General features: G+C 35.5%; 3 protein-coding genes across 3 annotated transcripts; 2 read left to right on the top strand and 1 right to left on the bottom strand.

Annotated features, from left to right (window-relative positions):
• Window positions 1-7,416: 7,416 nt before the first annotated feature.
• LOC107069015 (uncharacterized) lies at window positions 7,417-17,411 on the top strand. The gene is made up of 3 exons (XM_089170283.1): window positions 7,417-7,483; window positions 8,323-16,208; window positions 16,286-17,411. The coding sequence occupies exons 1-3, from the start codon at window positions 7,417-7,419 to the stop codon at window positions 16,577-16,579; spliced, it is 8,247 nt and encodes a 2,748-aa protein (XP_089026409.1). The 3' UTR covers window positions 16,580-17,411.
• A 228-nt stretch (window positions 17,412-17,639) lies between these two features.
• On the top strand, window positions 17,640-22,230 carry Hrs (Hepatocyte growth factor regulated tyrosine kinase substrate). Its single transcript, XM_015328266.2, is given in 12 exon segments — window positions 17,640-17,865; window positions 17,955-18,039; window positions 18,349-18,368; window positions 18,371-18,423; window positions 18,509-18,697; window positions 18,769-19,043; window positions 19,128-19,203; window positions 19,263-19,439; window positions 19,531-19,886; window positions 19,973-20,286; window positions 20,393-20,688; window positions 20,775-22,230. Coding segments are annotated over 12 exon segments (2,460 nt in total). The 5' UTR covers window positions 17,640-17,831; the 3' UTR covers window positions 21,360-22,230.
• On the bottom strand, window positions 21,460-27,242 carry ema (C-type lectin domain containing ema). Its single transcript, XM_015328226.2, has 14 exons — window positions 26,669-27,242; window positions 26,482-26,610; window positions 26,129-26,262; window positions 25,891-26,048; window positions 25,418-25,647; window positions 25,116-25,305; window positions 24,396-25,043; window positions 24,194-24,317; window positions 23,948-24,102; window positions 23,719-23,880; window positions 23,505-23,643; window positions 23,037-23,340; window positions 22,835-22,965; window positions 21,460-22,764 (listed from the first exon to the last, which is right to left on the bottom strand). The coding sequence occupies exons 1-14, from the start codon at window positions 26,740-26,742 to the stop codon at window positions 22,313-22,315; spliced, it is 3,030 nt and encodes a 1,009-aa protein (XP_015183712.2). The 5' UTR covers window positions 26,743-27,242; the 3' UTR covers window positions 21,460-22,312.
• Window positions 27,243-27,397: the final 155 nt, after the last annotated feature.

Raw genomic sequence — 27,397 nt, 5'->3', positions numbered from 1 at the left:
GAAGAAGAAGAAGGAACAAGAAAGATCCTTGAACCCTCACCGGTTGGTGCGGTGAGACCTACCTGTACGGAGAGACGCGTATGATGAATCTATGGTTAATGCGGCGTAGCATGATTGTGGTGGAAGAGAACTTGAAAACTAAAAAGACCAACAACAAAATTACAAGAAAATAAAAAGGACTTGGAAAAAGGAAAACGTCAATTCGTCTGTTGCTGGTGGTTGTTGTAACGATGGTGGTGAGAGAGTAGAAAGAGGGCTCACGAGGGCATGCAATTTGCAAGTATCCCTTTAATTGCGATCCGCTGAGAAAGTAAATATGCTTGGACGGGACATTGACTTTTCTTTTAGAAAAATTAATAGGTGAACTAATGTAGATATATAGGTACCTCTTCGCAATGATGCCAAGTTACTATTTTCAAAAATATAATACTTGGACGATTAGATTGTTTCGAAAAATCAAAGATCTTACGATACATTTACATTAAACTCATTAAATATTTTCATAAGAATATCTTTTTATAATATATAGTATTTATCTATCAATTTATATTGTTCGTTGATATCGCAATAATCGTCTGATCCGCACGTATATGTTAAAAATTTATAACAAATAATGTAACAATCGTCGCAGTTCAATATCATTTTATATCGTAGGTTATTTGAATCTTGAGGTCGTCGAACTGTGATTGAAATTATTTCTAGGTATCGAATAAAAGGGGAGGAAAGAGAAAAATAAATTAGATCATAAATACGTATTTCAGGTTCTTTCGAGAAGTTAGTTTCAATCTGACGCCACTGTCAACAAGAGCAGAAGAAACATATCACGATATAAAGAGTAGTGGATGAAAAGTATGGAGAGGGAGAAGAAACGACCTTGCTACTTTCAACGGCAAGGCTGCGCTTATGGCAACGTACATGCCATCATAACAATCTCAGGTTCACTGCACCGAGTTGCATTGCATGAAATACAATCCATAAGACTCGTAGATTCGCATCGTCATGTAGCATCAGGTAGTCTCGATAGATCTCAATTAGATTATAAACGCGAGCCAAAGCTCGATTCTACATACTCTTATATACTTTTGCACCCCTATCTTCAATCGATTGCAATTTCGATCAGACCTTCTGTACATATTTATACTGATTAAAAAAAAACGAATCAATTGATTGAGTTTCTCTTCAACAATTTATATTTTTTCTTTTATATTTTTACACGTTTCACTGCGGCTAACATAAACTCGATCTACGATCCAAGTAAATTTGATCGTGTCGATTCAAGAATTTACTATCGAGGATCTAATACCTAACATTAGGTTGATCGATACTCTTTCAAATACTTATTAATTCAATTCAAATATTTGGTTAATTTTAATTTAAAAAAATTTGATCACATTATTAATTTTATAAACTTATAATAAAAATTGTAAAAATAATAGAAAATATTTTTATTCAATATTGATCAAAGTTAAATGTAATTTTTTTGAATTCGTATTTGATGAATGTATATTTTTTTATCGAATTCTATCGAGAGATTGTATAAATAATATAAAATAACGGTATACGATATCGAATAATATTTCCATACGATCGTAACCCAAAACCGGTTTCGGTTGTTTTCGTTGTACACAAGTTGTCCACATTCGTAGAAGAACATTTCAATTTTTCACGAATGCTTTCCCATTTTCATTCGTCGGGAATGTCGTTAAAGCGGACAGGTCGATGCAGCTGCCTATAAATGGAGATTTCCTGAAACGTATTCGATCAAGCATAGTATAGATTTTTAGCATCAGTACGTGGTGGATTCCAATAATTGCATGTAATTCGAGGCCGAGCATATTGAAGATAAAAACTTTTTTTCCTTCTATTTCTTATCATATCTAACTAAAATTTATCGCCTTATTTTCTTTTTTCTCTCCATCTAACTAATATCAAAACTTGTCGACGAGTGAAATACAAGTCTTCTCACCTGCGATTATTATCGTGAAATCAAAGTAACTCGTATATGGAACTTTCCTTCGTAAAAATGATTATAAAAATAATCGAGCACCGACCTCGATGTTTCGATTTATGAAAAAAATGTGAATAAATATCTACCTGTATGCACGTACCGAAGAAGGCATTTAAATTTGCTTCCAGTGATGGTGACTGACATTGGTGGCTTAGAAGATTAGAAAAATTCTTTTATCATGTGAGCAATCCGTTCATAACGTTCCTTTAGCAACGAATTATAATATTATCCTTGCTTGGTCAAATGAAAATGAACTAAAAAGTTAGGAAGACTCCGAAGGGGAAGGAGATATAATCGTTTCAAAAATGATAGTACTTACGAATCTTTTTTTTATTTTTGTTTTGTTTGAGTCAACGACTTCGTTTATAAAAAGCATGATGAAGGATCGTATGACATTAATTAAATCATTGTGATAATCGTGGTCCGGTACATGCCGAATTTCTTCTTTCCTTCCGGCATAACAAACTCCCTTTTGGAAGGTTCACGAAAGTAGTAAATCATGGGTTACGAGCAACCGAGAAGTATACAATTATCGATAATAATTGTGAGGTAAAACGATGCTTGCAGCACCGTTGCAAATAATGTATATACGTATTACCATTTTTGTATCTTTCGAAGGAAAAGAAAAAAGAATACAAGAATAAAAATATTACTTCCTAGAGAAGTGAATTTCGAAAAAAAGAAGAAAAAAAGAAAAATTGACTTCTAAGGTCATTCGAAATCTTTACCATCGTTTCTTCCGCATGTTTCCTATATCACTTTCTTTCTCTTTCTAATTTATTCGTAAGAATGAAAATTATCCTCAATCGATACGATAATAAACATTGATAAAACAGGAACTAAGTAATTAAGTAACAATCATTATTATTTAAAAAGAAAAGAAATTCTTTCATTTCATTCTTCCGTACAATGCATCCGTGGAATCTTTCCAAAGTGTTCAGAAAAACGAAGGTTTCTATGGAAAATCGAATAACGAGGAACAAAAATAGAAAAGACTCGTTGCTCGGCCGAGTAAATTGCATGAGAAGAGTTGAGATGCGAGAAGCATGTCGTCCTTGAGACGTTTCGAGACCACTTCAGGTTCTTTCGATCGCAACGGCAGGTGGTAGACCTGTCTGAATCGGTTTATAAATAAGTCGTGTAATGCCTTCATGACTTGTCATTACTTGCTCAAAGAATCATGAAGTACGATCCTCGGTTTCATACTTTTGCTTATCCAATATCACCATGTTCATAAATTTTCTACAGTTTAATACCTATTATTATTATTTTATTTTATCTTTATCAAATAAAAAAAGACGAGAGAAAATGTTCATTCATCATAAAAATTCTTATTTAGCTTATGTTAGCATTGAATTATTAAAGATACCGCTAGAGATATACCATCAAGACAGATCGTATTATCATGGAAACGAATTGAAAAAGACGTATCATTATAATACCGACCCACATTCGCACGAGGAGCCGTGCGATTTGGGTGAAGCACCATCCCACTCTTGAATGAAACATTTTGCGTCGCGAAAACCGCAGACCCGTTCATACGATTTCCGTTTCTTGAATACAAATCGAGATTATCCCAGGCGAATTATACTCTCAATTCACGGACACGATCTCGTAAATAACCCCAAAAAGAATCTTCCTACTATGCGGTAACGTGCATTGTTCTCTGCAAAGAGAATGCGCAATATCTACATTTTTTCTTTATTGTATTTAAATCCGAATATTCGAAAACTCGATTTTATAAAATCACGAATAAAATAATCAAGTTATAGTAGTGACGATCCTTACGATCCTAAATACAACGACAATGTAAGGATATGATGGATTTAAAAATAAGATAGTTGAACACTCGTCAGACCCCTTTTACGTTCAATCCAGTAGTCGCGAATGGTAATTTGCAATCGTCGTTGCAACTGGTGTCATTGACTCACAACTAGACAACTGGCTAAACCTGTATTCACGATTGGTTATTTTCATTTCAAGAAGGTTAGATATTCCAAAAAAAAAATAACAAATATTCAAAACTCCTGTATAAAATTAACGATAAAAATGATTTAATGACATTTAATACTTTAACGATCGTTTTATTAATCTTTTCACTAGAATACCTACTTCAAGAAAACATAAATCCGCATTCTCTTAAGTTATGCCATTGTTCATAATAATGTTTTTTCGATCTTATTTCATAACTTTTCGTTCTAAAGTATTGCATTATTTTCTATCATAACATGTTAGGCAAAAAAGAAAAGAATTCGTATAGGTAAAAGGATGTTGACAAGATTGTAAAGGGGAAAAAGAAGAAATACCTTATTTTCGACCCTCGAATAGAATCGTCAAACGAAGTAAAAGTAGTTTGCGAATTAGCATTGACATTGAACCTCCGAGCCGATAGCAATATCGTTGAAACCTTGGATTCTTCTATCTCTTTCTCTCTAACACGAGTATGTTACAGGAAACACCGTTGAATTTGCATTCTTGGATTACGTCAGCGTGCTCTCACAATCTCTGAGTTCGTTCCTTCATCCCAATCTTAAGGTAGAATCAGAAGAGAGAACGAGGTTGCACGGTCTTCTTTTTTTCGAGTTCTTTTAACCGGCTCCTCTTTCACTCTCTTTCTCGTATTGCACGGTCCTATCACGGTCGTTCCACCCTTGTTCTTTGTACCCTCGATTGATATATCGATCTTCTTCACGAACACTTTAGTTAATAAGACCAATCCAAGTAAGACACTTCCTTAAAGCTTCTAATTTATTTTATTTTTTATGACACCTTAGAAAATTTGGAATAGCTTTATATATATATACTGAATTATATAATAAAAATAAAAGCTTCTTATTAATTTAATTTTTTTCTTTTTTATAAAACGTTAAAAAATCGGAAAATATTTGTTTATATAATATATAATTGTACTTGTTAGATATTTTTCTATTATCGTAGGATTTAAAGATGATTAAATAGAATGGACATTGCGATAGAGAAGAAAAATTTAAAGAGGATATTTAGGTCCTCATTTATTCGATTTCTGTTGTTTACATAGATATATAGATGCAATCATTTTCCTGCATACCATAGATGGAAAACAATAATCTCTAAATATTCTATCTATACAGTAGCGCCTTGCGTTCTCTCTATTACATAAGAAAGTAAAGCTGAAAAGAAAGAAAAGAAGACGTTATAGGAATTAGAATCTATATGTATATGCACACATAGAATCTAGAACCGGTTTACTAGATACTATTACCACTTTCCAATGTCACGGTTACGTTAAGAATAAATTCTGTGCCAAATAACAAATGTAATTTTATGAAAGACTTTATTCAAGAAATGCTCGCGAAAGTGGCAAAGAATGCAAGCGACAGTGTGAAATTAAAACCGGTTTTATACTCTTACGATTAAGTTACATCCGATTTCTAAAGAGACAAATGAGATATTAAAAAAAAAAAAGAGAAGAACATTTCGTAATCTAATATGTTAATTAAATCAAGTGAATTTTTTAATGATTTTACAATGAAAATTATATTATACCGCAACACAATTAAGTCTTGAATCATTTTCTTCCTTCAGTAAAAGATATTTTTTTTATACTTTTGTATATTTTTTTTTCAATATCAAATTAGAAGAAAATATTGTACATAAAACTTGATACTCGTTCGTTAAAAAATATATGAGTGTATTTTCACTTAAAGAATCATTTTGTATTACAGTACAGGCAATATCGTAGATAACGATTGTTGCAATGTTAAGAAAGATACTGCTAAGATTTATCTCGTTTCTTCACTAGTATAGTCGAGCGTATTTATGGTAGTAGATCGAATGCACTCTCTGTTGCATCTCCCGCGGCAACTAGTCGCATTGGCGGCAACCTAGGGAGACGGAGAACAAATTACATCCTACGGATTCGGAACCGCAAACCGACATGTCGTAGTTAATTTCACTTGGACCGATATACACCTCAACAAGAAGAGAAAAAGACCCCAGGGATTCTCTCTGATCGCTATATTTTCTTCCAAGACACGCGAGCTTCTTTCTCCTCCCCTCACTCCATTCCTATCACTAATCGAAATTTTATAGCTTTAATCTTGAAGTAGTTCAAATAATAAAAGCTCGTTTCTATGAACAATTATAATCAATTAATACCACTTTTCATGAAGTAACAAAATTTACATTTAATAATTGGCAAATTAAAATGATGTAATATAAAAAGAAATATATATATACATATATATTATTTCTGTATATTAATATGTTTTTTATTTAAAATAAGCGTGCATTATATGATTTATTATATGTATTTATTGTATGTATGAATAAAAAATATAAAAGACAAAATAGTTTTCAAATAGTTCAAAAGGAATGTTTAGATAATCGTTGCATGTGGCATGTCTCTTCTCATTTCTTCCGATGTACCGATGCAGATCGTGAATCAAGAAGGAAATACGGGGGTGGTGAACCATTCTCCTGTAACTTCCATCTCGATAAACAACAAGAATTGCGGACTCGAAGTCCACTTGCACGATATCGCCGTTGATACTTGCATCAGAATAAAATTCGTGCTTGCTAAAGGTACGTGCTCCTGCCGATCGCAGCAGGAATTTCGGAGAAATGCTCATTAACGAGATCGAAAGATCGTTAAGAACGTGATCGGATCTCGTTGAGATTTGCCTCGGGGCAAAGCAGTAAAAAGTTTTCTTGTAAATTTGAATTGATGATATTTCGATCAGGCGAATAACATTTAACCAACTAGCTAAAACGAAATTCAATCTTCGAAGATCGTCGAGCAATATCTTTACAGTATTCAAACAGGATCTTTCCGTGCGAAGGATCATTTATTTTCAAATTTATGATTTTTATTAAGTAGGAGTATCTAGAAATCAGCACGAATAGGTCCAATAGGCATTTATATAACTGTACATACAAAGATAATGTCAATGATTTATTCAAATAGTTATTTGACGATCGCGCACGCGGCCCAACGCGTACATTTCAAAATACGAGGCACGAAATCATTCACTGGAATTAACCACTTCGATACTTCGAATCGTGATTCAGCCTATCAGTAGCATGGTCGATGATATGCGAGTGAATTATTCTGGCAACTTACAAGGTCACGCAAGTCAACAGTTACAATCCTTCGACTGGCAATGTCGTTTAACGCATGAGAGAAGCTTTTTTTTTCTTGGAGACTTGCCAATCGAAACGTAGAAGTAACTGTATTTATGCTTATCGCTAGAGTTCTTTATGTAAAATTCTTATTTTAAGGAAATTTTTACCTAGCGTTCTAGAAAAAAAGTCGACCAAACGAATAACTAACATGTCACGTTCGAACCTTTCCGCTTAACAGCATATTCATTCAAAAAAGGTAACTAATTTCTTAATCTTTTTGTTTTAGGCTCGATTGAATCAGAAAAATGTGGACGAAACGGCAAATTCTACATATTTTGATAGCTTTGATTCTAACAACATTTGTAGGAGCAGGTAAGACATCAAACATATCATTAATATATATCTTTTTAAATAGAAATCATTTAGGGAGATTATAGTCGATTCACAAATCTATCTTTGGGAATTATTATAACTATTACCGTGCCAACTTATTATTTTATAAATTTAACGCTTTAGAGAGAATGCAAAATACCGAGCCTTCTTCTTTGTGAATGCAAATTGTTTTAAACGAGGCGTTAAAATATTGTCCGAACTTCAATGAATTTAAATTAAGGATTTCGGCATAAACCTTTAATCACTGGACCAACATTAAGGGTTCTTATTTCGCTATTACGAAGAAGAAGACTCGCTCGTTGAGTACCTATGTCCAATTACGGCCCTGGATGGGTTACACGTGAGATGGGTGCTGAACGCAAGCGAGTTGCCTACTATTTCTGCTTTTACTCGTCTTGATCGCCACTGTTGTTGTTGTTTCTCTTGCCGTCAAACTGGTTCCATCCGAGACGCACAACCTTGGATGTATGGTGAAGACGCGAAAAATACGCATTGCATCCAGCATGCCTTAGCTACTGGATACAAGAAAGGTGCCAACGTGCCGTGTCGATTCTATCTAATCTATTTCCGCAGAACATAGATCCTGAGTTCTCAGTAAAACTTTCAAGAGATAATCATAGTTCTGTTCTTTTATTAAACTTTTTCAGAAAAAAGAAAATTAAACGAAAAGTAAATGTCAAAGTTCTAAGGATTTAGGATTATAAATAATCGAATTGTTTTAATGAAAAATTATTTGTATGAAAAGATAAAACATTGAGGATATTTGAAAAATTCTATAAAATTTGAAATAATCAAATAATGCAAGTATTTTGTTTCAGAACACTATGAAATTTATGAAGATCAGTACAGACAAAGTAATACTCCTTTCACCTGTAGAGAAGAAGGTTATCATCCTGATCCACATGACTGCAATGTTTACTATAGATGTGTTGATTGGGGTAATGGTAGCCCTTTGACGACGTTCAAGTTCAAATGTGGAACTGGCACAGTATTCTCCAAAGAAAAAGGAGACATATGTACAAATCCAAATGACAGTGGACGACCAGAATGTGGTGGATTTGAGAATGAAATTGTTTCTGGTATTCAAAATCCCAGTACAGATTCATATCCATCTTATTCTCCATTTACGACAACAATGAAAACAACAATTGGAACTAATTTATCGATAACAATAACTACAACACAGCCTACTACAACTACCGAAGTTTTAACGACCACAAAAAGAACAGAAATAAGTACCGAATTATCAACAACTATTCGACCAACGACAACATCTGGATCGAATCAAAACGACATGACTGACAAACAAAAAGTACAATGTACTACAGATGGATTTTTATCAGATCCACAAGACTGTAAAAAATTTTATAGATGTGTAAATGAAGGCAATGGAGTATTACGAAAATATGAATTTATTTGCGGAGTAGGAACTGTTTGGGATCCAAAGATAGAAGCGTGTAATTATGCTTCGGCAGTTTCAAGAGATGACTGTCGACAAGGATTACAAGATGAAAATAACGATAACGGACAATGGAATAGCGATATAGGAGATAATGGTGGACAATGGAATGGAGATACAGGAAACAATGAAGGACAATGGAATGGTGAAACAGGCAGCAACGGAGGAAGCTGGAATGGTGATGTAGGAACAGCAGGTACTCCCGGAATTTCAGGAAATCCAGGAACCACAGGATATCCCGGCTCGCCTGGATATCCAGGATCTCCTGGATCTCCGGGCACTCCTGGATTACCAGGTACTCCTGGATCATCGGGAACTCCTGGATCACCGGGCACTCCTGGATTACCAGGCTCACCTGGATATCCAGGATCTCCAGGATCTGCTGGATCACCGGGCACTTCCGGATCACCGGGCACTCCTGAATTACCAGGCTCACCTGGATATCCAGGATCTCCAGGATCTGCTGGATCTCCGGGCTCGCCTGGATCTCCGGGAACTCCTGGATCACCGGGATCTCCAGGAACTCCTGGATCTCCGAGCACTCCTGGATCTCCGGGAACTCCTGGATCACCGGGCACTCCTGGATTACCAGGCTCACCTGGATATCCAGGATCTCCAGGATCTGCTGGATCACCGGGCTCTCTTGGAACAACGGGCACTCCTGGATCTCCGGGAACTCCTGGATCTCCGGGTACTCCTGGATCACCGGGATCTCCGGGAACTCCTGGATCACTGGGTACTCCTGGATCACCGGGATCTCCAGGATCTCCTGGATCTCCAGGCACTCCTGGATCTCCGGGCACTCCTGGATCACCGGGATCTCCAGGAACTCCTGGATCTCCGGGAACTCCTGGATCACTGGGTACTCCTGGATCACCGGGATCTCCAGGATCTGCTGAATCTCCGGGTTCTCCTGGATCACCGGGCACTTCCGGATCACCGGGCACTCCTGGATCACCGGGCACTCCTGGATTAACAGGCTCACCTGGATATCCAGGATCTCCAGGATCTGCTGGATCTTCTGGATACCCGGGCTCTGCTGGATCATCTGGCTCACCTGGATATCCAGGATCTCCAGGATCAGCGGGTTTTCCGGGATCTTCTGGATCACCTGGATATCCTGAATCTTCTGAAATGCACGGAACGCCTGAAAATTCAGAAACTTCGGGAATATCTAGCGCTGCTGAAAATTCTGGTGGTCAGAGTATGTCAGGATCATGTAACGAGGAAGGATTCTTCCCTGACCCTCATAATTGCAGACAGTTCTTTAGATGTGTAAAAGATGGGAATACATTCATAAAGTATGAATTCGTATGTAGCGTGGGCACTGCTTGGGATACCAGTATTCAAAGTTGTAATCACGATTATAACGTACCAAGTTGTAAGTATGAAGGTAAACTTACCACGTACGGCTCTTCTGGATCCCCGAACTCACCTGGATCTCCTGAATCTGTAGGTTCTTCAGGATCTCAAGGATCTAGTTCTCTTGGATCTCCGGGTTCTCCTGAATTACCAGGAACTCCTGGATCTCCGGGCACTCCTGGATCACCAGCCTCACCTGGATACCCAGGACCTTCAGGATCTGCTGGTTCTCCTGAAACCCCTGGATCTGCTGGATCGCCGGGTTCTCCTGGATCACCGGGCACTTCCGGATCACCGGGCACTTCTGGATCACCGGGAACTCCTGGATCACCGGGCACTCCTGAATTACCAGGCTCACCTGGATATCCAGGATCTCCAGGATCTGCTGGATCTCCGGGTTCTCCTGGAACTCCGGGTTCTCCTGGATCACCAGGCACTCCTGGATCACCGGGAACTCCTGGATTTCCAGGCCCACCTGGATATCCAGGATCTCCAGGATCTGCTGGATCTCCGGGCTCTCCTGGATCACCGGGCACTTCCGGATCACCGGGCACTTCCGGATCACCGGGCACTTCTGGATCACCAGGCACCCCTGGATCACCGGGTACTCCTGGATTTCCAGGCTCACCTGGATATCCAGGATCTCCAGGATCTGCAGGATCTTTGGGCTCTCCTGGATCACCGGGCACTCCTGGATATCCAGGATCTCCAGGATCTGCTGGATCTCCGGGCACTCCGGAATCTTCGGGAACTCCTGGATCACCGGGCACTTCTGGATCACCGGGCACTCCTGGATATCCAGGATCTCCAGGATCTGCTGGATCTCCGGGCACTCCGGGATCTTCGGGAACTCCTGGATCACCGGGCACTCCTGGATCACCGGGTACTCTTGAATTACCAGGCTCACCTGGATATCCAGGATCTCCAGGATCTCCAGGATCTCCTGGATCTCCGGGCACTCCGGGATCTTCGGGAACTCCTGGATCACCGGGCACTTCTGGATCACCGGGCACTCCTGGATCACCGGGTACTCCTGGATCACCGGGTACTCCTGGATTTCCAGGCACACCTGGATATCCAGGATCTCCAGGATCTGCAGGATCTTCGGGCTCTCCTGGATCACCGGGCACTCCTGGATATCCAGGATCTCCAGGATCTGCAGGATCTCCAGGATCTGCTGGATCTCCGGGCACTCCGGGATCTTCGGGAACTCCTGGATTACCGGGCACTTCTGGATCACCTGGCACTCCTGGATATCCAGGATCTCCAGGATCTGCTGGATCACCGGGCACTCCTGGATATCCAGGATCTCCAGGATCTGCTGGATCTCCTGGCACTCCGGGATCTTCGGGAACTCCTGGATCACCGGGCACTTCTGGATCACCGGGCACTCCGGGATCCTCGGGAACTCCTGGATCTCCGGGTTCTCCTGGATCACCGGGCACTTCAGGATCACCGGGCACTCCTGGATCACCGGGCACTCCTGGATTATCAGGCTTACCTGGTTATCCAGGATCTCCAGGATCTGCTGGATCTCCGGGCTCTCCTGGATCACCGGGCACTCCTGGATATCCAGGATCTATTGGTTCTCCTGGATCTCCGGGATCTCCTGGATCTCCGAGCACTCCGGGATCTCCGGGAACTCCTGGATTACCGGGCACTCCTGGATTACCAGGCTCACCTGGATATCCAGGATCTTCAGGATCTGCTGGATCTCCGGGTTCTCCTGGATCACCTGGCACTCCTGGATCACCTGGCACTCCTGGATCACCGGGCACTCCCGCATCACCTGGCTCTCCTGAATATCCGGGATCTGCTAGTTCTTCAGGTTCTCCTGGATATCCTGGTTCATCGAGCTTTCCTGAAACACCTGGGTCTTCGAGCTTCCCTGATTCTTCTGGCACACCAGTAACTTCGGAATCTTCTTTAAACACAGATACTATTTGGTTACCAAGCACATCTGACACTACTGAAACGTCTAGTATATCAAGTACTTCAAATTTATGTAAAAAAGAAGGATTCTTCCCTTATCATAATGATTGCCGTAAATTCTACAGATGTGTGAAAGATGGCAATGCTTTAATCAAATATGATTTTATGTGCGGTATCGGAACAGTTTGGGATTTCACAATACAAAGTTGTAATCATGAGTATAACGTTCCGAATTGTAGTAGTGGTATAACCATGCCTGATACTTCTTTAAACGAAATAGATTCATCTAGTTCTCCGAGCACAAGCGAACAGTCTGAAGTAAGCACATCCTCCGAAAGTACATTAGCATCTTATCTTCCACCGGAAATACCTGTAACAGATACTGTTAAACCATCAATAACTACTAAACCAGAGGAACCAGAAACCACAAAAATTCCAACAACACTCGTCCCTCCCGGAACTTCTGGCTTTCCTGGATCACCGGAATATCCAGGATCCCCAGGCTCTCCTGGATCTGCTGGATCTCCTGGATCCCCAGGCACTCCAGGATCACAAGGCTATCCTGGATCCGCGGGCTCTCCAGGATCTCCTGGCTCTCCTGGATCCCCAGGCACTCCAGGATCACAAGGCTATCCTGGATCCGCGGGCTCTCCAGGATCTCATGGCTCTCCTGGATCCCCAGGCACTCCAGGATCACAAGGCTACCCTGGATCCCCGGGCTCTTCAGGATCTCCTGGTTCTCCTAGTACTTCAGGATCCTCTGGATATCCTGCCTTTCCCGGATCTCCTGGAACTCCCGGCTCTCCTGGATATCCAGGATCCCCAGGCTCTCCTGACTCTCCTGAAACCCCGGGTTCTCCTGGCTCTCCTGGATTTCCGGGCTCTCTTGGCTCACAAGGCTATCCCGGGTCACCTGGATATCCTGGATCTTTTGGCTCTCCTGGTAGTTCAGGGACATCTGGAACTTCACATACTACAGGAACTTCTGGTATCCTAAGCACTACTGATTCTTCTGTTATATCAAACTTTTCAAGTTCATGTAATGAAGAAGGATTTTTCCCTGATTCTCGTAATTGTCATAAATTCTATCGATGTGTAAAAGAAGGCAACACATTTATAAAATATGATTTTGAATGTGGTGTAGGAACTGTCTGGGATTCCAATATTCAAAGTTGTAATCATGCTTACAACGTACCAAATTGTAGAAGTGGGCTCGACGTTGAAATGACAACACCTGATTCTTCTATAAACGAAATAAATTCTTCTAATTTCCCAAGCCCCGATGAACAATCTGAAATAAATACAAGTAGACCTATTCAAGGCACAACGCTTGCTAGTACATCTGTTTCGTATCTACCTCCAGAAACAACTATAGTAAATACAGTTACAACTTCGATTACTACGAGACCAGAAGAACAAGAAACATCAAAAACACCTAGCTCACCTAGTGATCCTGGCACTTCTAGTACTACTGAAACTGTTGTAACGACTAATACTTCTAATGATCAAAATACGTCTGGCGCAACTGATTCTTCAGAAACTTCTGAAAACCTTGGCATGTTCGATACTCCTACTATGTCAGATACTACAACTTTATGTAACAAAGAAGGATTCTTCTCTGACCCTCAGAATTGTCGTAAATTTTATCGATGTGCAAAAGATGGCAACAAATTCATGAAATATGATTTCGATTGTGGTGTTGGAACTGTTTGGGATTCGAGAATACAAAGCTGCAATCATGAATACAATGTACCAGACTGTAAAAGTGGCAGTTTCGACATGACAACGCCCGACTCTTCAATTAACGAAATAGATTCTACTAGTCGTCCGAGTACAAGCGAACAGTCCCAAGTAAGTACTGGCGAACCTGTGCAAAATACAATACCGCAACTAGTCGCTTCCACTACAATGTCAACTACTATTAGTAATGAGGCATCGTCTATGACTCCAATAACTATGATATCTACATCTTATTTACCGCCCTCAACTTCTGGAATAATTACTAGTACACAAATGACTTCTAATTCCCCCGAATTAACATCACAAGTTACGTCAGCCTCATATTTACCTCCTGTCAGTACTACGCAATTAAATAACGTTGATCAACCTGCAACTGCATCACAGCAAACAAGTACTACTCCATCAAATACTGGACAATTAAGCATGTCGGATTGTACTACAGAAGGTTTTTACCCAAATCCAAATGATTGCCGGAAATTTTATCGATGTATCAGTCATCAATCTGGATTTGAAAAATACGAATTTAAATGCGGTCCAGGTACAGCTTGGGACCAAAGTATACAAACATGTAATCATATTGGGCAAGTCAGTTCCTGTATGATAGATAATAACGAAATAGTAGGTTCAGGAGAAAGTTCTCTTTCTACTACTGGTTCTAGTGAGACAACATCAATTATTAATGAAAAGCCTGGACAAGCGACAATGAATCCCTCTTCAACCTATTTGCCAGCAACTTCAACTACTAAGTCTGAAAATATGCAGTTACCTGCAGGATCAACTACTGAAAGTTCATCGTCTTCCGAACCACCATATTCTATTTCATCTTCCCCGTCTGATTCGTTAGTTTCACCTTCTGAAACAACCACAGAATCATCCGATAGTGATAAACAAGGAGTACCTCCTTGTACGACATCCAAAATTAATCAAACAATAGTTTGTAACGAAGAAGGATTTTATCCACATCCAATGTATTGTGACAAATTTTATCGTTGCGTTGACAATGGAAAGGGATTTAACGTCTATCACTTTAATTGCCCACCGGGTACTATATTCGATCCTAGTATAAGCGTATGTAATTATCCGGAATCAGTTTATCCAGTGAGAGATTGTACTTCGTCAACAAATCCATCTGGTAATGATACTCCCGCACAATCTACGACATCAGAAGCAACACAAGAATCTTCATCGACTGAGAGTTTAACAACACAAACCTCTACTGAAATGTCAACGGAAATTACGACATCCATGGAAGAATCTACAACAGGAACTTCAACAGAAACAACATCGATATCATCGGAACAAACAACGTCTTCCGCGGAAATTACATCTACGTCTAGCACTGAATCATTTACTTCAACTACAATCGAAGGGTTAACAGAATCAACAACAAGTTCCACTGAACAAACGACAGAATCAACAACAAGTTCCACTGAACAAATGACAGAATCAACAACAAGTTCCACTGAACAAACAACAGAATCAACAAGTACAACTGAACAAACGACAGAATCAACAGCAAGTTCTACTGAACAAACGACAGAATCAACAACAAGTTCCACTGAACAAATGACAGAATCAACAACAAGTTCCACTGAACAAACAACAGAATCAACAAGTACAACTGAACAAACGATAGAATCAACAGCAAGTTCTACTGAACCAACGACAGAATCAACAGAAGAATCGTTTATGAGTTCTGAATCAACAACAGAACAATTTACTACAGAATCTCAACAACAGTCAACAACTGAATCTCAAGAGCAGTCTACAACAGAATCCCAACAACAATCTACCACAGAATCTCAAGAACAATCCACTACAGAATTTCAAGAGCAATCGACTATAGAATCTCAAGAATCGACTACAGAGAAACGAGAAGAATCTACAACCGAATCAAATGAATCGACTTCTGTAACTACAGAACCTTCGATGGTGACACCTTGCCCCATTGGAAATTTAACTGACGAACAGATAACTCTTGTTTGTCCCACAGGATTCCGTAGACATCCACGATATTGCAATTTGTTTTACCAATGTACCAATGAAGGTAATATGGAGATCAAGGTTCTCGTTTTAAGTTGCCCCGAAAATACAGTTTTTGACGAGCACAAGATTCAATGTCTCCCTGAAAATGAAGTCAGTCAAGGTTGTACCGGTCTTCGTGCTAATGCTAGATTCTATAGAAAGTTGGAAGAAAATTCTATAACACCAGTACGTATAAAAATTATGAAGTGAAATAAGTAAATTGTTTTAATAATAAATTATTAATTCAACACACTCTTTTTTAGGTAAAAGTCTCATCACAACCTTTATGTCCTGACGTTGGACATTATCCATATCGGCAGGGTTGCAGCAATACATTTTATAAATGCAAACGGGATAGCAGAAATAACTTGCAAGGATATTTTTACAAGTGTCCTGTGAATTTCATTTACTGGTCGGTTTCCAGAAGATGTGAACGTGCTACTCGTTTACCTATGTGCACACATTTAGCATTTAGGAAGAATGATTTCTGGGACAGTCGATGGCAATTACCAGTTGAAGATGTCAATCTTTCTGCAAGAGCATTGCGTCTTTTTTAAACCATTAGCTAATGATAAACTTCCTTTGTAAGTTTCCAAGAACAGTATGAATCCCTCAGGTTACATGCGAAACTTGTCACGAGAAAATATTCTACAAATCTTGCATGTAAAAGTGAATGAGTCAATTAATTCGACTTCGTCAACATGGCTGCCAAAGATCGTGATAAACATTCGATAGATCTTCGGTAGCCATCTTGAAACGATTTATGTTCGTTCCAATTTCTACACTGAAACTGATAATATATTGTAATTATAATCGGTTTCATATAGCTTAATTAATTTAGTTAGATAAAACCATTCATAATTATCATCGATCATAACTCAAATCATTGTGGCGTACAATCTTTACTGACGACTGTGTCGAATATTTTCGACAAGAGATCATAAATGATAAATGGGGTTTTGGTTGCGGGACTTGTATGCAATACATGACTGTATTTAATAGCATAGCTAATCATACGTATATTTATTAAGCTGGTTTAATTAATTTAATCAACAACGATAAAAATTCGCAAAAAAATTTCTAGGGAATGTTTTCATTTAAAGAGTGATCTATATATTCTTGAAACGAGAATAATATTTTGAAAAAGTGACTGAATTTGTATATTTAAAATGTAGAAAAAAGCTTATCGACGAACAAAATTTAACATTTTCATTAATTTTTATATTTACTTTGTATATATTTATATTTTCATATCTCTAATTCAAGTTGTCATTATAAGTAATGTAGACGTATAGTATACAAATATTTGATTAAATATGTATACATGATGTTCGTGTGTTTATATTCGATCTCTACGTAATTACCACAAATAAAATGTGTGTTTTTTGATGTAATGTGTATCTTATTTTCCTTAGATGTAATTCTTTAAAAGATAAGTATAAAAATACGTACTTATTTTAAATGTTGCAATGTCCTTAACTGCATGGAGAATATTGTCTACAATTTCAAAGCAATATCTGCACAAGTAGATGGCGCAAAATTACTCTACACAGACATGAAAATCACATAGATGTATCACTGCGCCTCCTGACTTTCTCGGTGCAAAATTAAAGTCGTAGGCAATCTTTTACATTAAGCTTTGGGATCCTCATATACTGAAAAAACCGTGAAAAAAAAAGTGTTTAAAAGCGAAGTTATTATTAAAACTCTGTATAACTGCTGTATAATTTGTAACAAAGTTAATATTGAAAAATAATAACACGAAATTTAGCTTAGACGAAGGAAAATAAATCTTTTAGAAAGTGCATTATGTTTCGTGCTACAAATTTCGACAAATTATTGGGTAAATTCCACTTTTTTTGTTCCATTAATACTCACAAAATGTCGGACACCGTTCGTTTATAATTATCTTTTTATTATTTAACACTATAGATAAGGCCACGAGTCAATTTCAACTCGAACCTGATTGGCCCACTATTCTACAAATTTGCGACCTCATACGTCAAAATGACGTTCAGTGAGTCAATCTTACACTTTTCAATATTCTTAATATAAATTAATGTTAACCTGTATGAATTTTAATATTTAGCAAGTGTATAAGTATATGCATATATATATATATATATATATATATATATATATATATATATATATATATATTTCCATCATATGTATAATTTGAACTTAGATTAGTCATACATTCTTGACTAATGATAAACCAATTGTCTTTCTCCGTAGTTTATTTTACTATTAATACGGCCATATTGTATTAACTGTAAATATCATTATCTTATTAAAAGTATTTAGTATTCTATTTTATTTACAGACCAAAGCAAGCACTTGCTGCTATAAAAAAAAATTAACCAATCCTAATCCACATGTAGCTTCGTATGCTCTGCTAGTAAGTTTAAACCTTTGAAATATATTTATTATATCATTTATTATTAAAAATTTCTATTAATATTGCATCACGTATCATTGGACAGGTATTAGAGTCTTGCATTAAAAATTGTGGATCTCGCATCCAAGATGAAATTGGTACTAAACAATATATGGAACAACTTAAAGAATTAGTAAAAACATCAACTCATGAACACGTTAGGCAAAAAATATTAGAATTAATACAAGCTTTGGCATTTGCATTTCGAAATAATCTTAAATATAGAGCAGTACAGGTAAGATACAATTTTTTATAATATTTATGGTATATTGAATATTAATTATTGTATGTTTATTACGTTTTTAGGACACATTAAATATTATGAAAAATGAAGGTCATAAGTTTCCTCCTTTAAAAGAAAGCGAAGCAATGTTTACGGCTGATACTGCTCCTGAGTGGACAGATGGTGATGTTTGTCATCGCTGTCGTGTAGCATTTGGCATTCTTCAACGAAAACACCACTGTAGAGCATGTGGTCAAGTATTTTGTGCTCAGTGCTCGAACAAAGTTTCTACATTACCTAAAATTGGATTTGAAAAAGAAGTAAGAGTATGTGAAGCATGCTATGAACAAGTTAATAAGTAAGTACAATTTTTCTTTCTCAATATATATATATATATATATTATATTATTTGTGTAATCTAATAAATATTTTATTTATTTAGACCTTCTACTACCCATTCAAAAGAAACTGATTTACCAGCTGAATATTTGAGCAGTTCCTTGGCTCAACAACAACAGGTAAAGAAAAATGAATAGCCCAATATTTTATTTGAACTAACATGTAAATATTATTTAAGGTTCCTCCTAGAAAAACGGAGGATGAAATTCGAGAAGAAGAAGATTTACAGTTGGCTATAGCTTTAAGTCAAAGTGAAGCAGAACAAAAGGAGAGAGAAAAGAAACGCGCGACAAATGCTTTGAAGTCTAACACTATTTCTGTATCTAGAACAACATATTCACCTCCTCCATCCCCTGTTAGTTTTTGTCTCATGTAATCATAGTTATTGGATTACATATAGTATAACTGTTATATTAATAATTTTATTCGATATTTTTATTCTATAGGGACCAAGTCCATCTCGAATTCAAGATGAGGATGAAATTGATCCTGAACTAGCAAAATATTTAAATCGAAGATACTGGGAGCAAAGACAAACAGCAATAGAAGAGCATAGTGCGAGAACGGATGTAACAAGTCCTTCTGCGCCTAATATAAGTAGTCCGATGCCTCAGAAAGTTGTTATCGTTAAACAGCAAAATGGAGAAGTTGATATAGAAATGGAAGAGTTTGTCAATGCTTTAAGATCTCAAGTTGAAATTTTTGTAAATAGAATGAAAAGTAATTCTTCTAGAGGAAGACCTATTACTTCTGACAGTTCGGTGCAAAATTTATTTCTCAATATTACTCGTATGCATTCAAGGTATTATACAAATAATATGAACTTTTAAAGACTTCAAATATATACCTGTTATTATTTAGAATTAATTTATAATTTTGCTTCAATAGACTATTGACATATATTCAAGAACAAGATGATAGTAGAGTATATTATGAAGGACTGCAGGATAAGTTAACACAAATTAAAGATGCTAGAGCTGCATTAGATGCTTTACGAGATGAACATAGAGAAAAATTGCGTAGACAAGCAGAGGAAGCGGAAAGGCAACGGCAGATGTTAATGGCAATGAAATTAGCAATTATGCGAAAAAAGAAACAAGATTATTTGCAATATCAACGACAATTAGCTTTACAAAAAATCCAAGAACAAGAAAGGGAAATGCAAATGAGACAAGAACAACAAAAACAGCAATATATCATGAGTAAATTTTTTTAAATTATTTACTTTATTAGAATTAGAATTACTTGATTTATTTTTTTAGTTACGTTCTTCAATATATTTTTTATTAATTTTTCCTTTTTTTTTAGGTGGTTATCAAGGTATGCCAGGATATATGGGTCATTCTCAAGGGTCTCCAGTTCGTCAGATGCAATATCAAGGTCCTGGATCAAATTATAATCCTATGTCTCCAACAGATCAGGGTGTTTACATGTACGGGCAGCATTCAATGGGGCAATATCCTATTCAAGGTTACATGCCGCCAATGGGTTCTCTACCTCCACATTTAATGGGTACAATAACTAACCCAGAATCAGCTGCAACTGATTCAACAGTTCAATCACGAGACAATGTAGGTAGAGTTGTAATTACAAATACTGGAATGGTAAGTATATAAACAATAATTTCACGTTTCTTAAATAAATGAAAAAGAATTATGTAATTGTCTTGTTATCACCTTTTTTATTACAGATTCCTCAAGTAACAAATCCTATAACGCAACTTCAGCAACCAACTGGTCATCAGATAGGTCCTGCTCAACAAGGTACTGCTAGTCATATTCCAGTGACACAAGTACCACCAAGCCATATGCCACAACAAGGACCTCATAGTTCACAAATGTCGGCTTTACCAAATCAGATAGGTATGTCTCAATCAGTACCACCTAATAATATACCTGCACCACCAAGACAAGTAGCTCCAACGACACACGGTCCACCTGGTCAAGTTGTACTTCCACAACAAATTGGACCACAACCTATTGGTATACCTATTCCGCAAGGAGCTCCAGTACCACAGCATGTTTCAACTATTATTCCATCTCAGAGAACAACTATGCAAGTTTCTGCTGGAGGTAGTACTGGAATGGTTCCAGCAAATCAATCTTTACAAGGTCCTGCTGGACCTAATTTAAATATGCAAGGAATGACGCAAATTCCTGCTACTCAAGGCCAACAATTTACATTTCCTCAAAATTCAGCTCCATCAGTAGTAGAAAACGTTCAAGCAAAGGAAGAAACAAAGCCTGAAACAGCAGAACTTATTTCTTTTGACTAAAAGTCTAAATGAACATTAGATTATATCATTATTACAAATGCATTTAACAGGATTTATAGTTTCTTAAAGATAACTTGGAAATTATAAAATATCATTCTAATATCGTTCTTAAATATGTTTATTTACAATATTCGATTTTTGTTTTAAATACCAAATTTAATATAATTTACAAAAAAAAATGGCACTATACACACGTTGACAATAGATGTAATCTTAAACCTGTAGGGAAAAAAATAAATTACAATAATAATGTTAGCAAGTACTAAAATTTCTCACATTGTTTTAAAAGCGAATATAATATTATTGCATTAAAAAGTAAATATCTAAGATAAGTGTTATGCATTGAATGAATAATTTGTTTGTTGTGCAAAACACATAATATGTTAATTATCGAAGAAGCCATATAAATATTGAATGTAAAACATGTTTAATACATAAATAATATTTTAAATAATTTAAATTACTTTTATCCTAAATAATAAAACATATATACATTAAATCATTGTAAGAAACATTACTCAACAATTTGTGTACTAATGAATTAATGTCTACATTTAAAAGACAACAGATATAATATTTGTATAAAGAATAAAAAGTATCTACAAAATATGTAATTATCTAAAGGAAAAATTTATCACAATGTGTTAAACATTTATTAAAATTTAACGCGAATGTACTATTTTGTATACAAGTGATCATTTCGTAATTGCAAATGACAAAGTATGTAATTATACAGAGAAAGGCAGTAATAATTACCTGTAATATTAGTTAACAAATATTGTGAAAAAACATAGTTTTAAAAAATTCAAACGACATATAAATAGTTACACGTTAAATTGATAGAGGACTTTGTTTCTATTTCAAAAATGTATATACATTTTTCTTATTTCATCAATTCCCTAACAAAAATTTTCCCTTTTCCACTTTTTAAAAATAATTCTATTCTTATATAATCATACAGTCTCTACTTGACCCTTTCTACGTGGTTTGACCTCTTGAGTTTGAGGAGAAGTAAACGATGTTTCTTCAGAACGTTTTCTAGTTATAGATGTAGGTTCACTATTAGATGAACTACCAGAATTACAACTATCTTTCTTCTCTAAACATATGTGAGATGCACTCGCTCCATTAGACGTCAAAGATGTTTTACGATTACGCATATCCTCAAGAGGTATTTCTTCACTACGCGGGCGTGGCATTTTTGGAGAACTATCTCTAGATCGTAAACCATTTTCATGAATCTTCTCATTAGAGTTATTATCAACACGCTTAAAACTAGATGACGGAAGACCAAGAACAGGTTTAAGAACATGTTCTCTGCGCATTTGTGCCGCGAATCCTGGAACTTTATTTACCGTAAACATTGGTCTTGGTTGATCCTTCTGCCTTTGTCCACGTCCATATCCTAAAATTATAAATATTAAAAATAACGATATTTCAAATAATCAAATTTAATGATAACGTAATATTCTTACGGTCGTGTCGCATATTACGTAAAGCAAAGTTTGGTGGTGTAGACGAATGCGGTATACTTGTTGGCATGCCCAGTAATCTAGCAATTTGATTTATCTTTCTCTGTCGTGCTTTTATTCTACCTTTGGTTAGCCTATATCATAAAAGAATTTTGTAATAGGTTTCATATGTAGACATTAAGATGCTAAGTATTTTATATAATACCTTTGTTTTGCAGCCATACATCTAATGTGATCATCGAAGATAAATTTAGCTGATAGTAATGGAACTCTGTTGCCTGTGCTATTTCTTAGAGGTTTGTATATGGTTAAATGTAAACATCTAGAATCATCATTGTCACCCGTCACCTCAATATCCTGTAAAAAGCCTACTATTTTTGCTACACCCCACCCAAGTTTGGTAGTGTCAGGTTCAACTAGAATTAATTGTGTAACATCAATGACCAAAAACCAATGGATTTTTTGTCCATCTTTCCATACAACTGTACATGCTATTAAGTCACTGTTATCTGTAACAGTTATTAGAATTAAAACATGTTTATGAATTATAAAAATATATTTTAATTATTTAACAATATTCATTCTATAAAGATTCTTTTTAATTATTATATGCTACAATCATTTATTTTACATTTAGATACTAAGTTTTTCAAAGAAAGGAAATAACTTTTACTTAGATCAAGTACGTTGGTAAGTTTTACACAATTATCTGGATTTGTTAAGGGTAACTGTGTTTCTTCTTCCATATTAACAGTTAAAGATAATTCTCGGATTAAGAAAAATACTCTAATTGCACGACGTGCTCTTTCCACCTATATACATGTAATTAAAATATAGTATGATCATAGATATTTTTTTCTAAATTTCCAATTTAATAGAATACTTACTTCACCACATGGTAATCGTTTGCTAAATTCAATACCAGTCATTGGGGTACCCGTAGGAGGTAATAAAATATTACTGTCCATCATTAACCATTCAACATTTAAAGGTCGTTTTTGAATTTCGTTATATTCGTCTTCAAACATATCTAAGAATATCTCTTCACTCTAATAAATTTTAAGAAAATATTTCAATAATTGTATAATTGTAATATATCTATGTTTAATTACACACCTTGTAGAAGTTCCTCAAAAGTGCTGTACTTTGTTCTCTTGCTGTTTCGATTGCTGCTAAATGTGAATCTTTTAAAAGACTCTGTCCTTCTGATAAAACTAAATGTGTCAATAATTTGATTGTTAATTCCAAAGTTACAAGTCTCACTTTAGCATCTAACAATAAAAATATTTGTATCAATTAATATAATCGTAAAAATATAAAAGTCCATTTTAAATGATAATTGTATTTGATTGTACGACTTACTTGTCTGACAGCTTAAAGTGATTATGTGAATTAATCTATCTATTAATATATCATTATACCAATTCTTTGTTTCTACATTCTGTGAAGGAGATAAAACTAAATCCAGTGTTTCATGATTTATACCCTTATAAATAAAATTATTAAATTACTACATAAGATTCACATTTATTATGTGAAACTTTTATATTTATATATTTATTACCTGATTATTAGCTAATGCATAAAGTAAACACAATCCAAATAACGCAGCATAATCATTTTCTGTACAAAATAAAGAATTCAATATAGTTTCTAAAAACGGTTTCTGTGATAATAATTCCAGAGCATTATGTTGTATTTGACTCTGTGTTAATGGACTCTCTAATGCCAAACGTTCTTTTTCTTCATCGGTTACATTCAAATGTTTTATACCTCCTAGTTCTTCAGGAATGTTTATATCTAATTGTTTAGAGCTCTTAATATGTGTATTATCGCAGGAAAACACATGAGCACGTGATGTACTAGGTTTACTTAAATCTTGTATTTTTTCATCCATAATTTCTCTAGTCTTACTCGTAGATTCTACATTATTATCATTTTCATTAAGACTTTCTAATATGGTTAATGATTCATTTAGATTTTCTAAAGATTTTTCTAATGTTTCTTTTGGCTGTGAAAATTCTATTGATTTATTTGATGATATTTCGCTAAATGTTTCAATCACTTTGCTTACTCCTATCTGAATCGTGCTCAAATCAGATTTGAGTATTACAGCTGCTAAAGTATATACAAGAGGTCCGTGAGAAACAATTAAAAAAACTTGGGAAAGTAAGAATAATGCCACAACAACGCTGACATATTTTCGTTCATCCTAACAATTGAAAAGTTATTAATATTAAATATCTATTGATGAATGTAAAATATTGCATATTATATAGTTTACCTGATTTTGACAAAGATCTTTTCGCTTCATTAAAGAATATACATAGAGCGGAACTAGTAATTTATGCAACAGATGTTCCGAGAGTACCTTGTTAAGATCTGGTATATTTAAGCAAAGTATATCATTTAAATAATGCAAATGATCCAAGTGTTCTGCTACCAAATCTGATAATCTATTTTGACTTTGATGACTATAACAAATAATAAAACATGTATATTTTCTTTATTCTATTCATTCATTGCAGCATTATTACTTTCTATATATGTATATATGAAAATATAAAATATTACTATAGAACTTACTCTGCATCATTTCGGACACATGTATCCAATTCTATAATATGATTACCAATAAACCATACAAGATTACTGAAATAAGGTGCTGCTGTGCGATCTCTTATAAATGCCAACATAGATGCATCTTCCACGCGATATACATTTAAAGTCAGAGTTCTTACTGCTATACGAACCATACCCTCAGAATGATTGAAAAACTTAATGGCTTCCGTATATAGTGGAAAATCATTGGTATGCTAATGAAAATGTTAAATTACAAAACATTCTCATATACAAAAGATAGTGTTTGTGTAATAAATGCCATTTGAATTGTGCAAAATAACAAAAGAAAAGTATACATTATATATATATACACACATAAGCATTGGTTTTAAATTATACTTAAATTAATTCTTTAAAATAATAATACAAAAATTAAATAAAAATATATGATATTAGATGAGAAATGAAATAAGAACATAGAGGCTTATTACGTGTACCTCGTTTACCTCATTATAGAAGAAATGGATGGTATGGGTATTTAACTTCAAGCTCAACGTTTTTAAGAAACTGATGTAATATGCCATTACCTCCTCATCGCTGAAGTCAAATTTGTGAACAATAATACTATTTACATGGTTATTACTTAACAGGTAGTCTACAAATTTTATATAAAGATAAGATAGATGATAAAAATCGAGTAAATTATTAAAATAGTTTATATTAAAAATGACTTACACAAAGATGTTTCATTGCGTATATTTTCAAATAATATATTGAGCGTCTGAAGTAATTGAACACATACGTAGCTTCCACATTTCTGCTTCATGATACGCAAGAAAAAAGAAAGCATATTCTTCTCCAGAAAGAAGCTATATATAAAATGTAAAAATTAATATTCATATTTCTATTCAATTTATAAAATTGAACAGAATATTGGATTAACTCCTTACGTTATAACAATATGTAAGACTCATGATACGCTTTATAGTCTAAACGTAATAAGCAAGAAATATAGCACCAAATATGACATGAAACTCTGCGTGCTAAATCATAGTGCAAGGAGTTAAATAATGAGTGATATCACTTACTCAAAGACGCTACTGTCATTCTGGTCACCCCATATTAAAATCTCAGCTATTGAGCGAAGAGTTTCAACTAATAAACCTCTATTATGTTCAGATACTGTTTGATTCTTTGATAGAACATTGTACAGGTACCTAAACATAAAATAATACTTTAAATTGTAATTAAAAATGATTAAAATGATTTACATACTTAAGGTGCTCTAGAGAATGTGGATTTTTTGGCTTCCAAAGTCCCCCTCCAAACCAACTACGACTTCGAAACATTTTGATACGTAAAATATAAACTTAATTAGGTATGTTTCACAATGTATTCATTTTTTTGACTTTAGTTCAATTAAATTTGTTTGTAATTATTACTCCATGTCATTTAAGCAATTTATGTGAGATTTAATGATTTCATATATGCGTTAAAAACACATCTAAACACACGGATTATTTCAAAGAAATATCACAATACATAGTACACATTGGTTAAAAAGTAAAGGTTATTATCTATATAAAAGTTTCTCTTTCGCAATATATTTTGATCTAATTATTTAAAAAAATCTCACTTTATATATCGTCACATATAACCACGTACTTTTTGAATTTACGCATTTTATAAATTATAACAATGTTCGATTATATACGATAAATTTTCATATCTCTACGCAATACTTTGTTAAACTACGAACTATGAACTGACATGTTGTATGTATGCAGTACATTTCAAGTCAGGTTATCTCTTTAAGGCTGTTCTTAGGACCTTACTTTTTATCTAAGGTAAGGCATGTGTAACTGCAACGACAAGTGGATAAAATTTGAACTAGAAGTGCACAAAGAAGTGACGTCCCCACCATTCGTATATAACATCGGTGAATAAGCTTGAGAGGGCTACAGTATTAGTGTAAGTACTTACTCTCATACTTTTAAATATCTC

Source organism: Polistes dominula, unplaced genomic scaffold (genome assembly GCF_049000335.1).
Source record: "Polistes dominula isolate Pdom_NZ unplaced genomic scaffold, Pdom_raw_medaka contig_15, whole genome shotgun sequence".
Taxonomy (NCBI): Eukaryota; Metazoa; Arthropoda; class Insecta; order Hymenoptera; family Vespidae; genus Polistes; species Polistes dominula.
Note: the sequence above shows the minus strand (reverse complement) of the source record. Positions and strands in the feature narration are given on the sequence as shown.

What these genes read in the sequence shown, in the direction of transcription:
- LOC107069015 (XM_089170283.1), top strand. Translation starts at nt 7,417, where the DNA reads ATGTGGACGAAACGGCAAATTCTACATATTTTGATAGCTTTGATTCTA. An exon ending in AACAACATTTGTAGGAGCAG is followed by an intron (nt 7,484 to 8,322) that starts GTAAGACATCAA and finishes ATTTTGTTTCAG; the next exon opens with AACACTATGAAATTTATGAA. An exon ending in AAGAAAATTCTATAACACCA is followed by an intron (nt 16,209 to 16,285) that starts GTACGTATAAAA and finishes ACTCTTTTTTAG; the next exon opens with GTAAAAGTCTCATCACAACC.
- ema (XM_015328226.2), bottom strand. Translation starts at nt 26,742, where the DNA reads ATGTTTCGAAGTCGTAGTTGGTTTGGAGGGGGACTTTGGAAGCCAAAA. An exon ending in AATGACAGTAGCGTCTTTGA is followed by an intron (nt 26,263 to 26,481) that starts GTAAGTGATATC and finishes TTTTATATATAG; the next exon opens with CTTCTTTCTGGAGAAGAATA. An exon ending in ATGCATTAGCTAATAATCAG is followed by an intron (nt 24,318 to 24,395) that starts GTAATAAATATA and finishes TTTATTTATAAG; the next exon opens with GGTATAAATCATGAAACACT.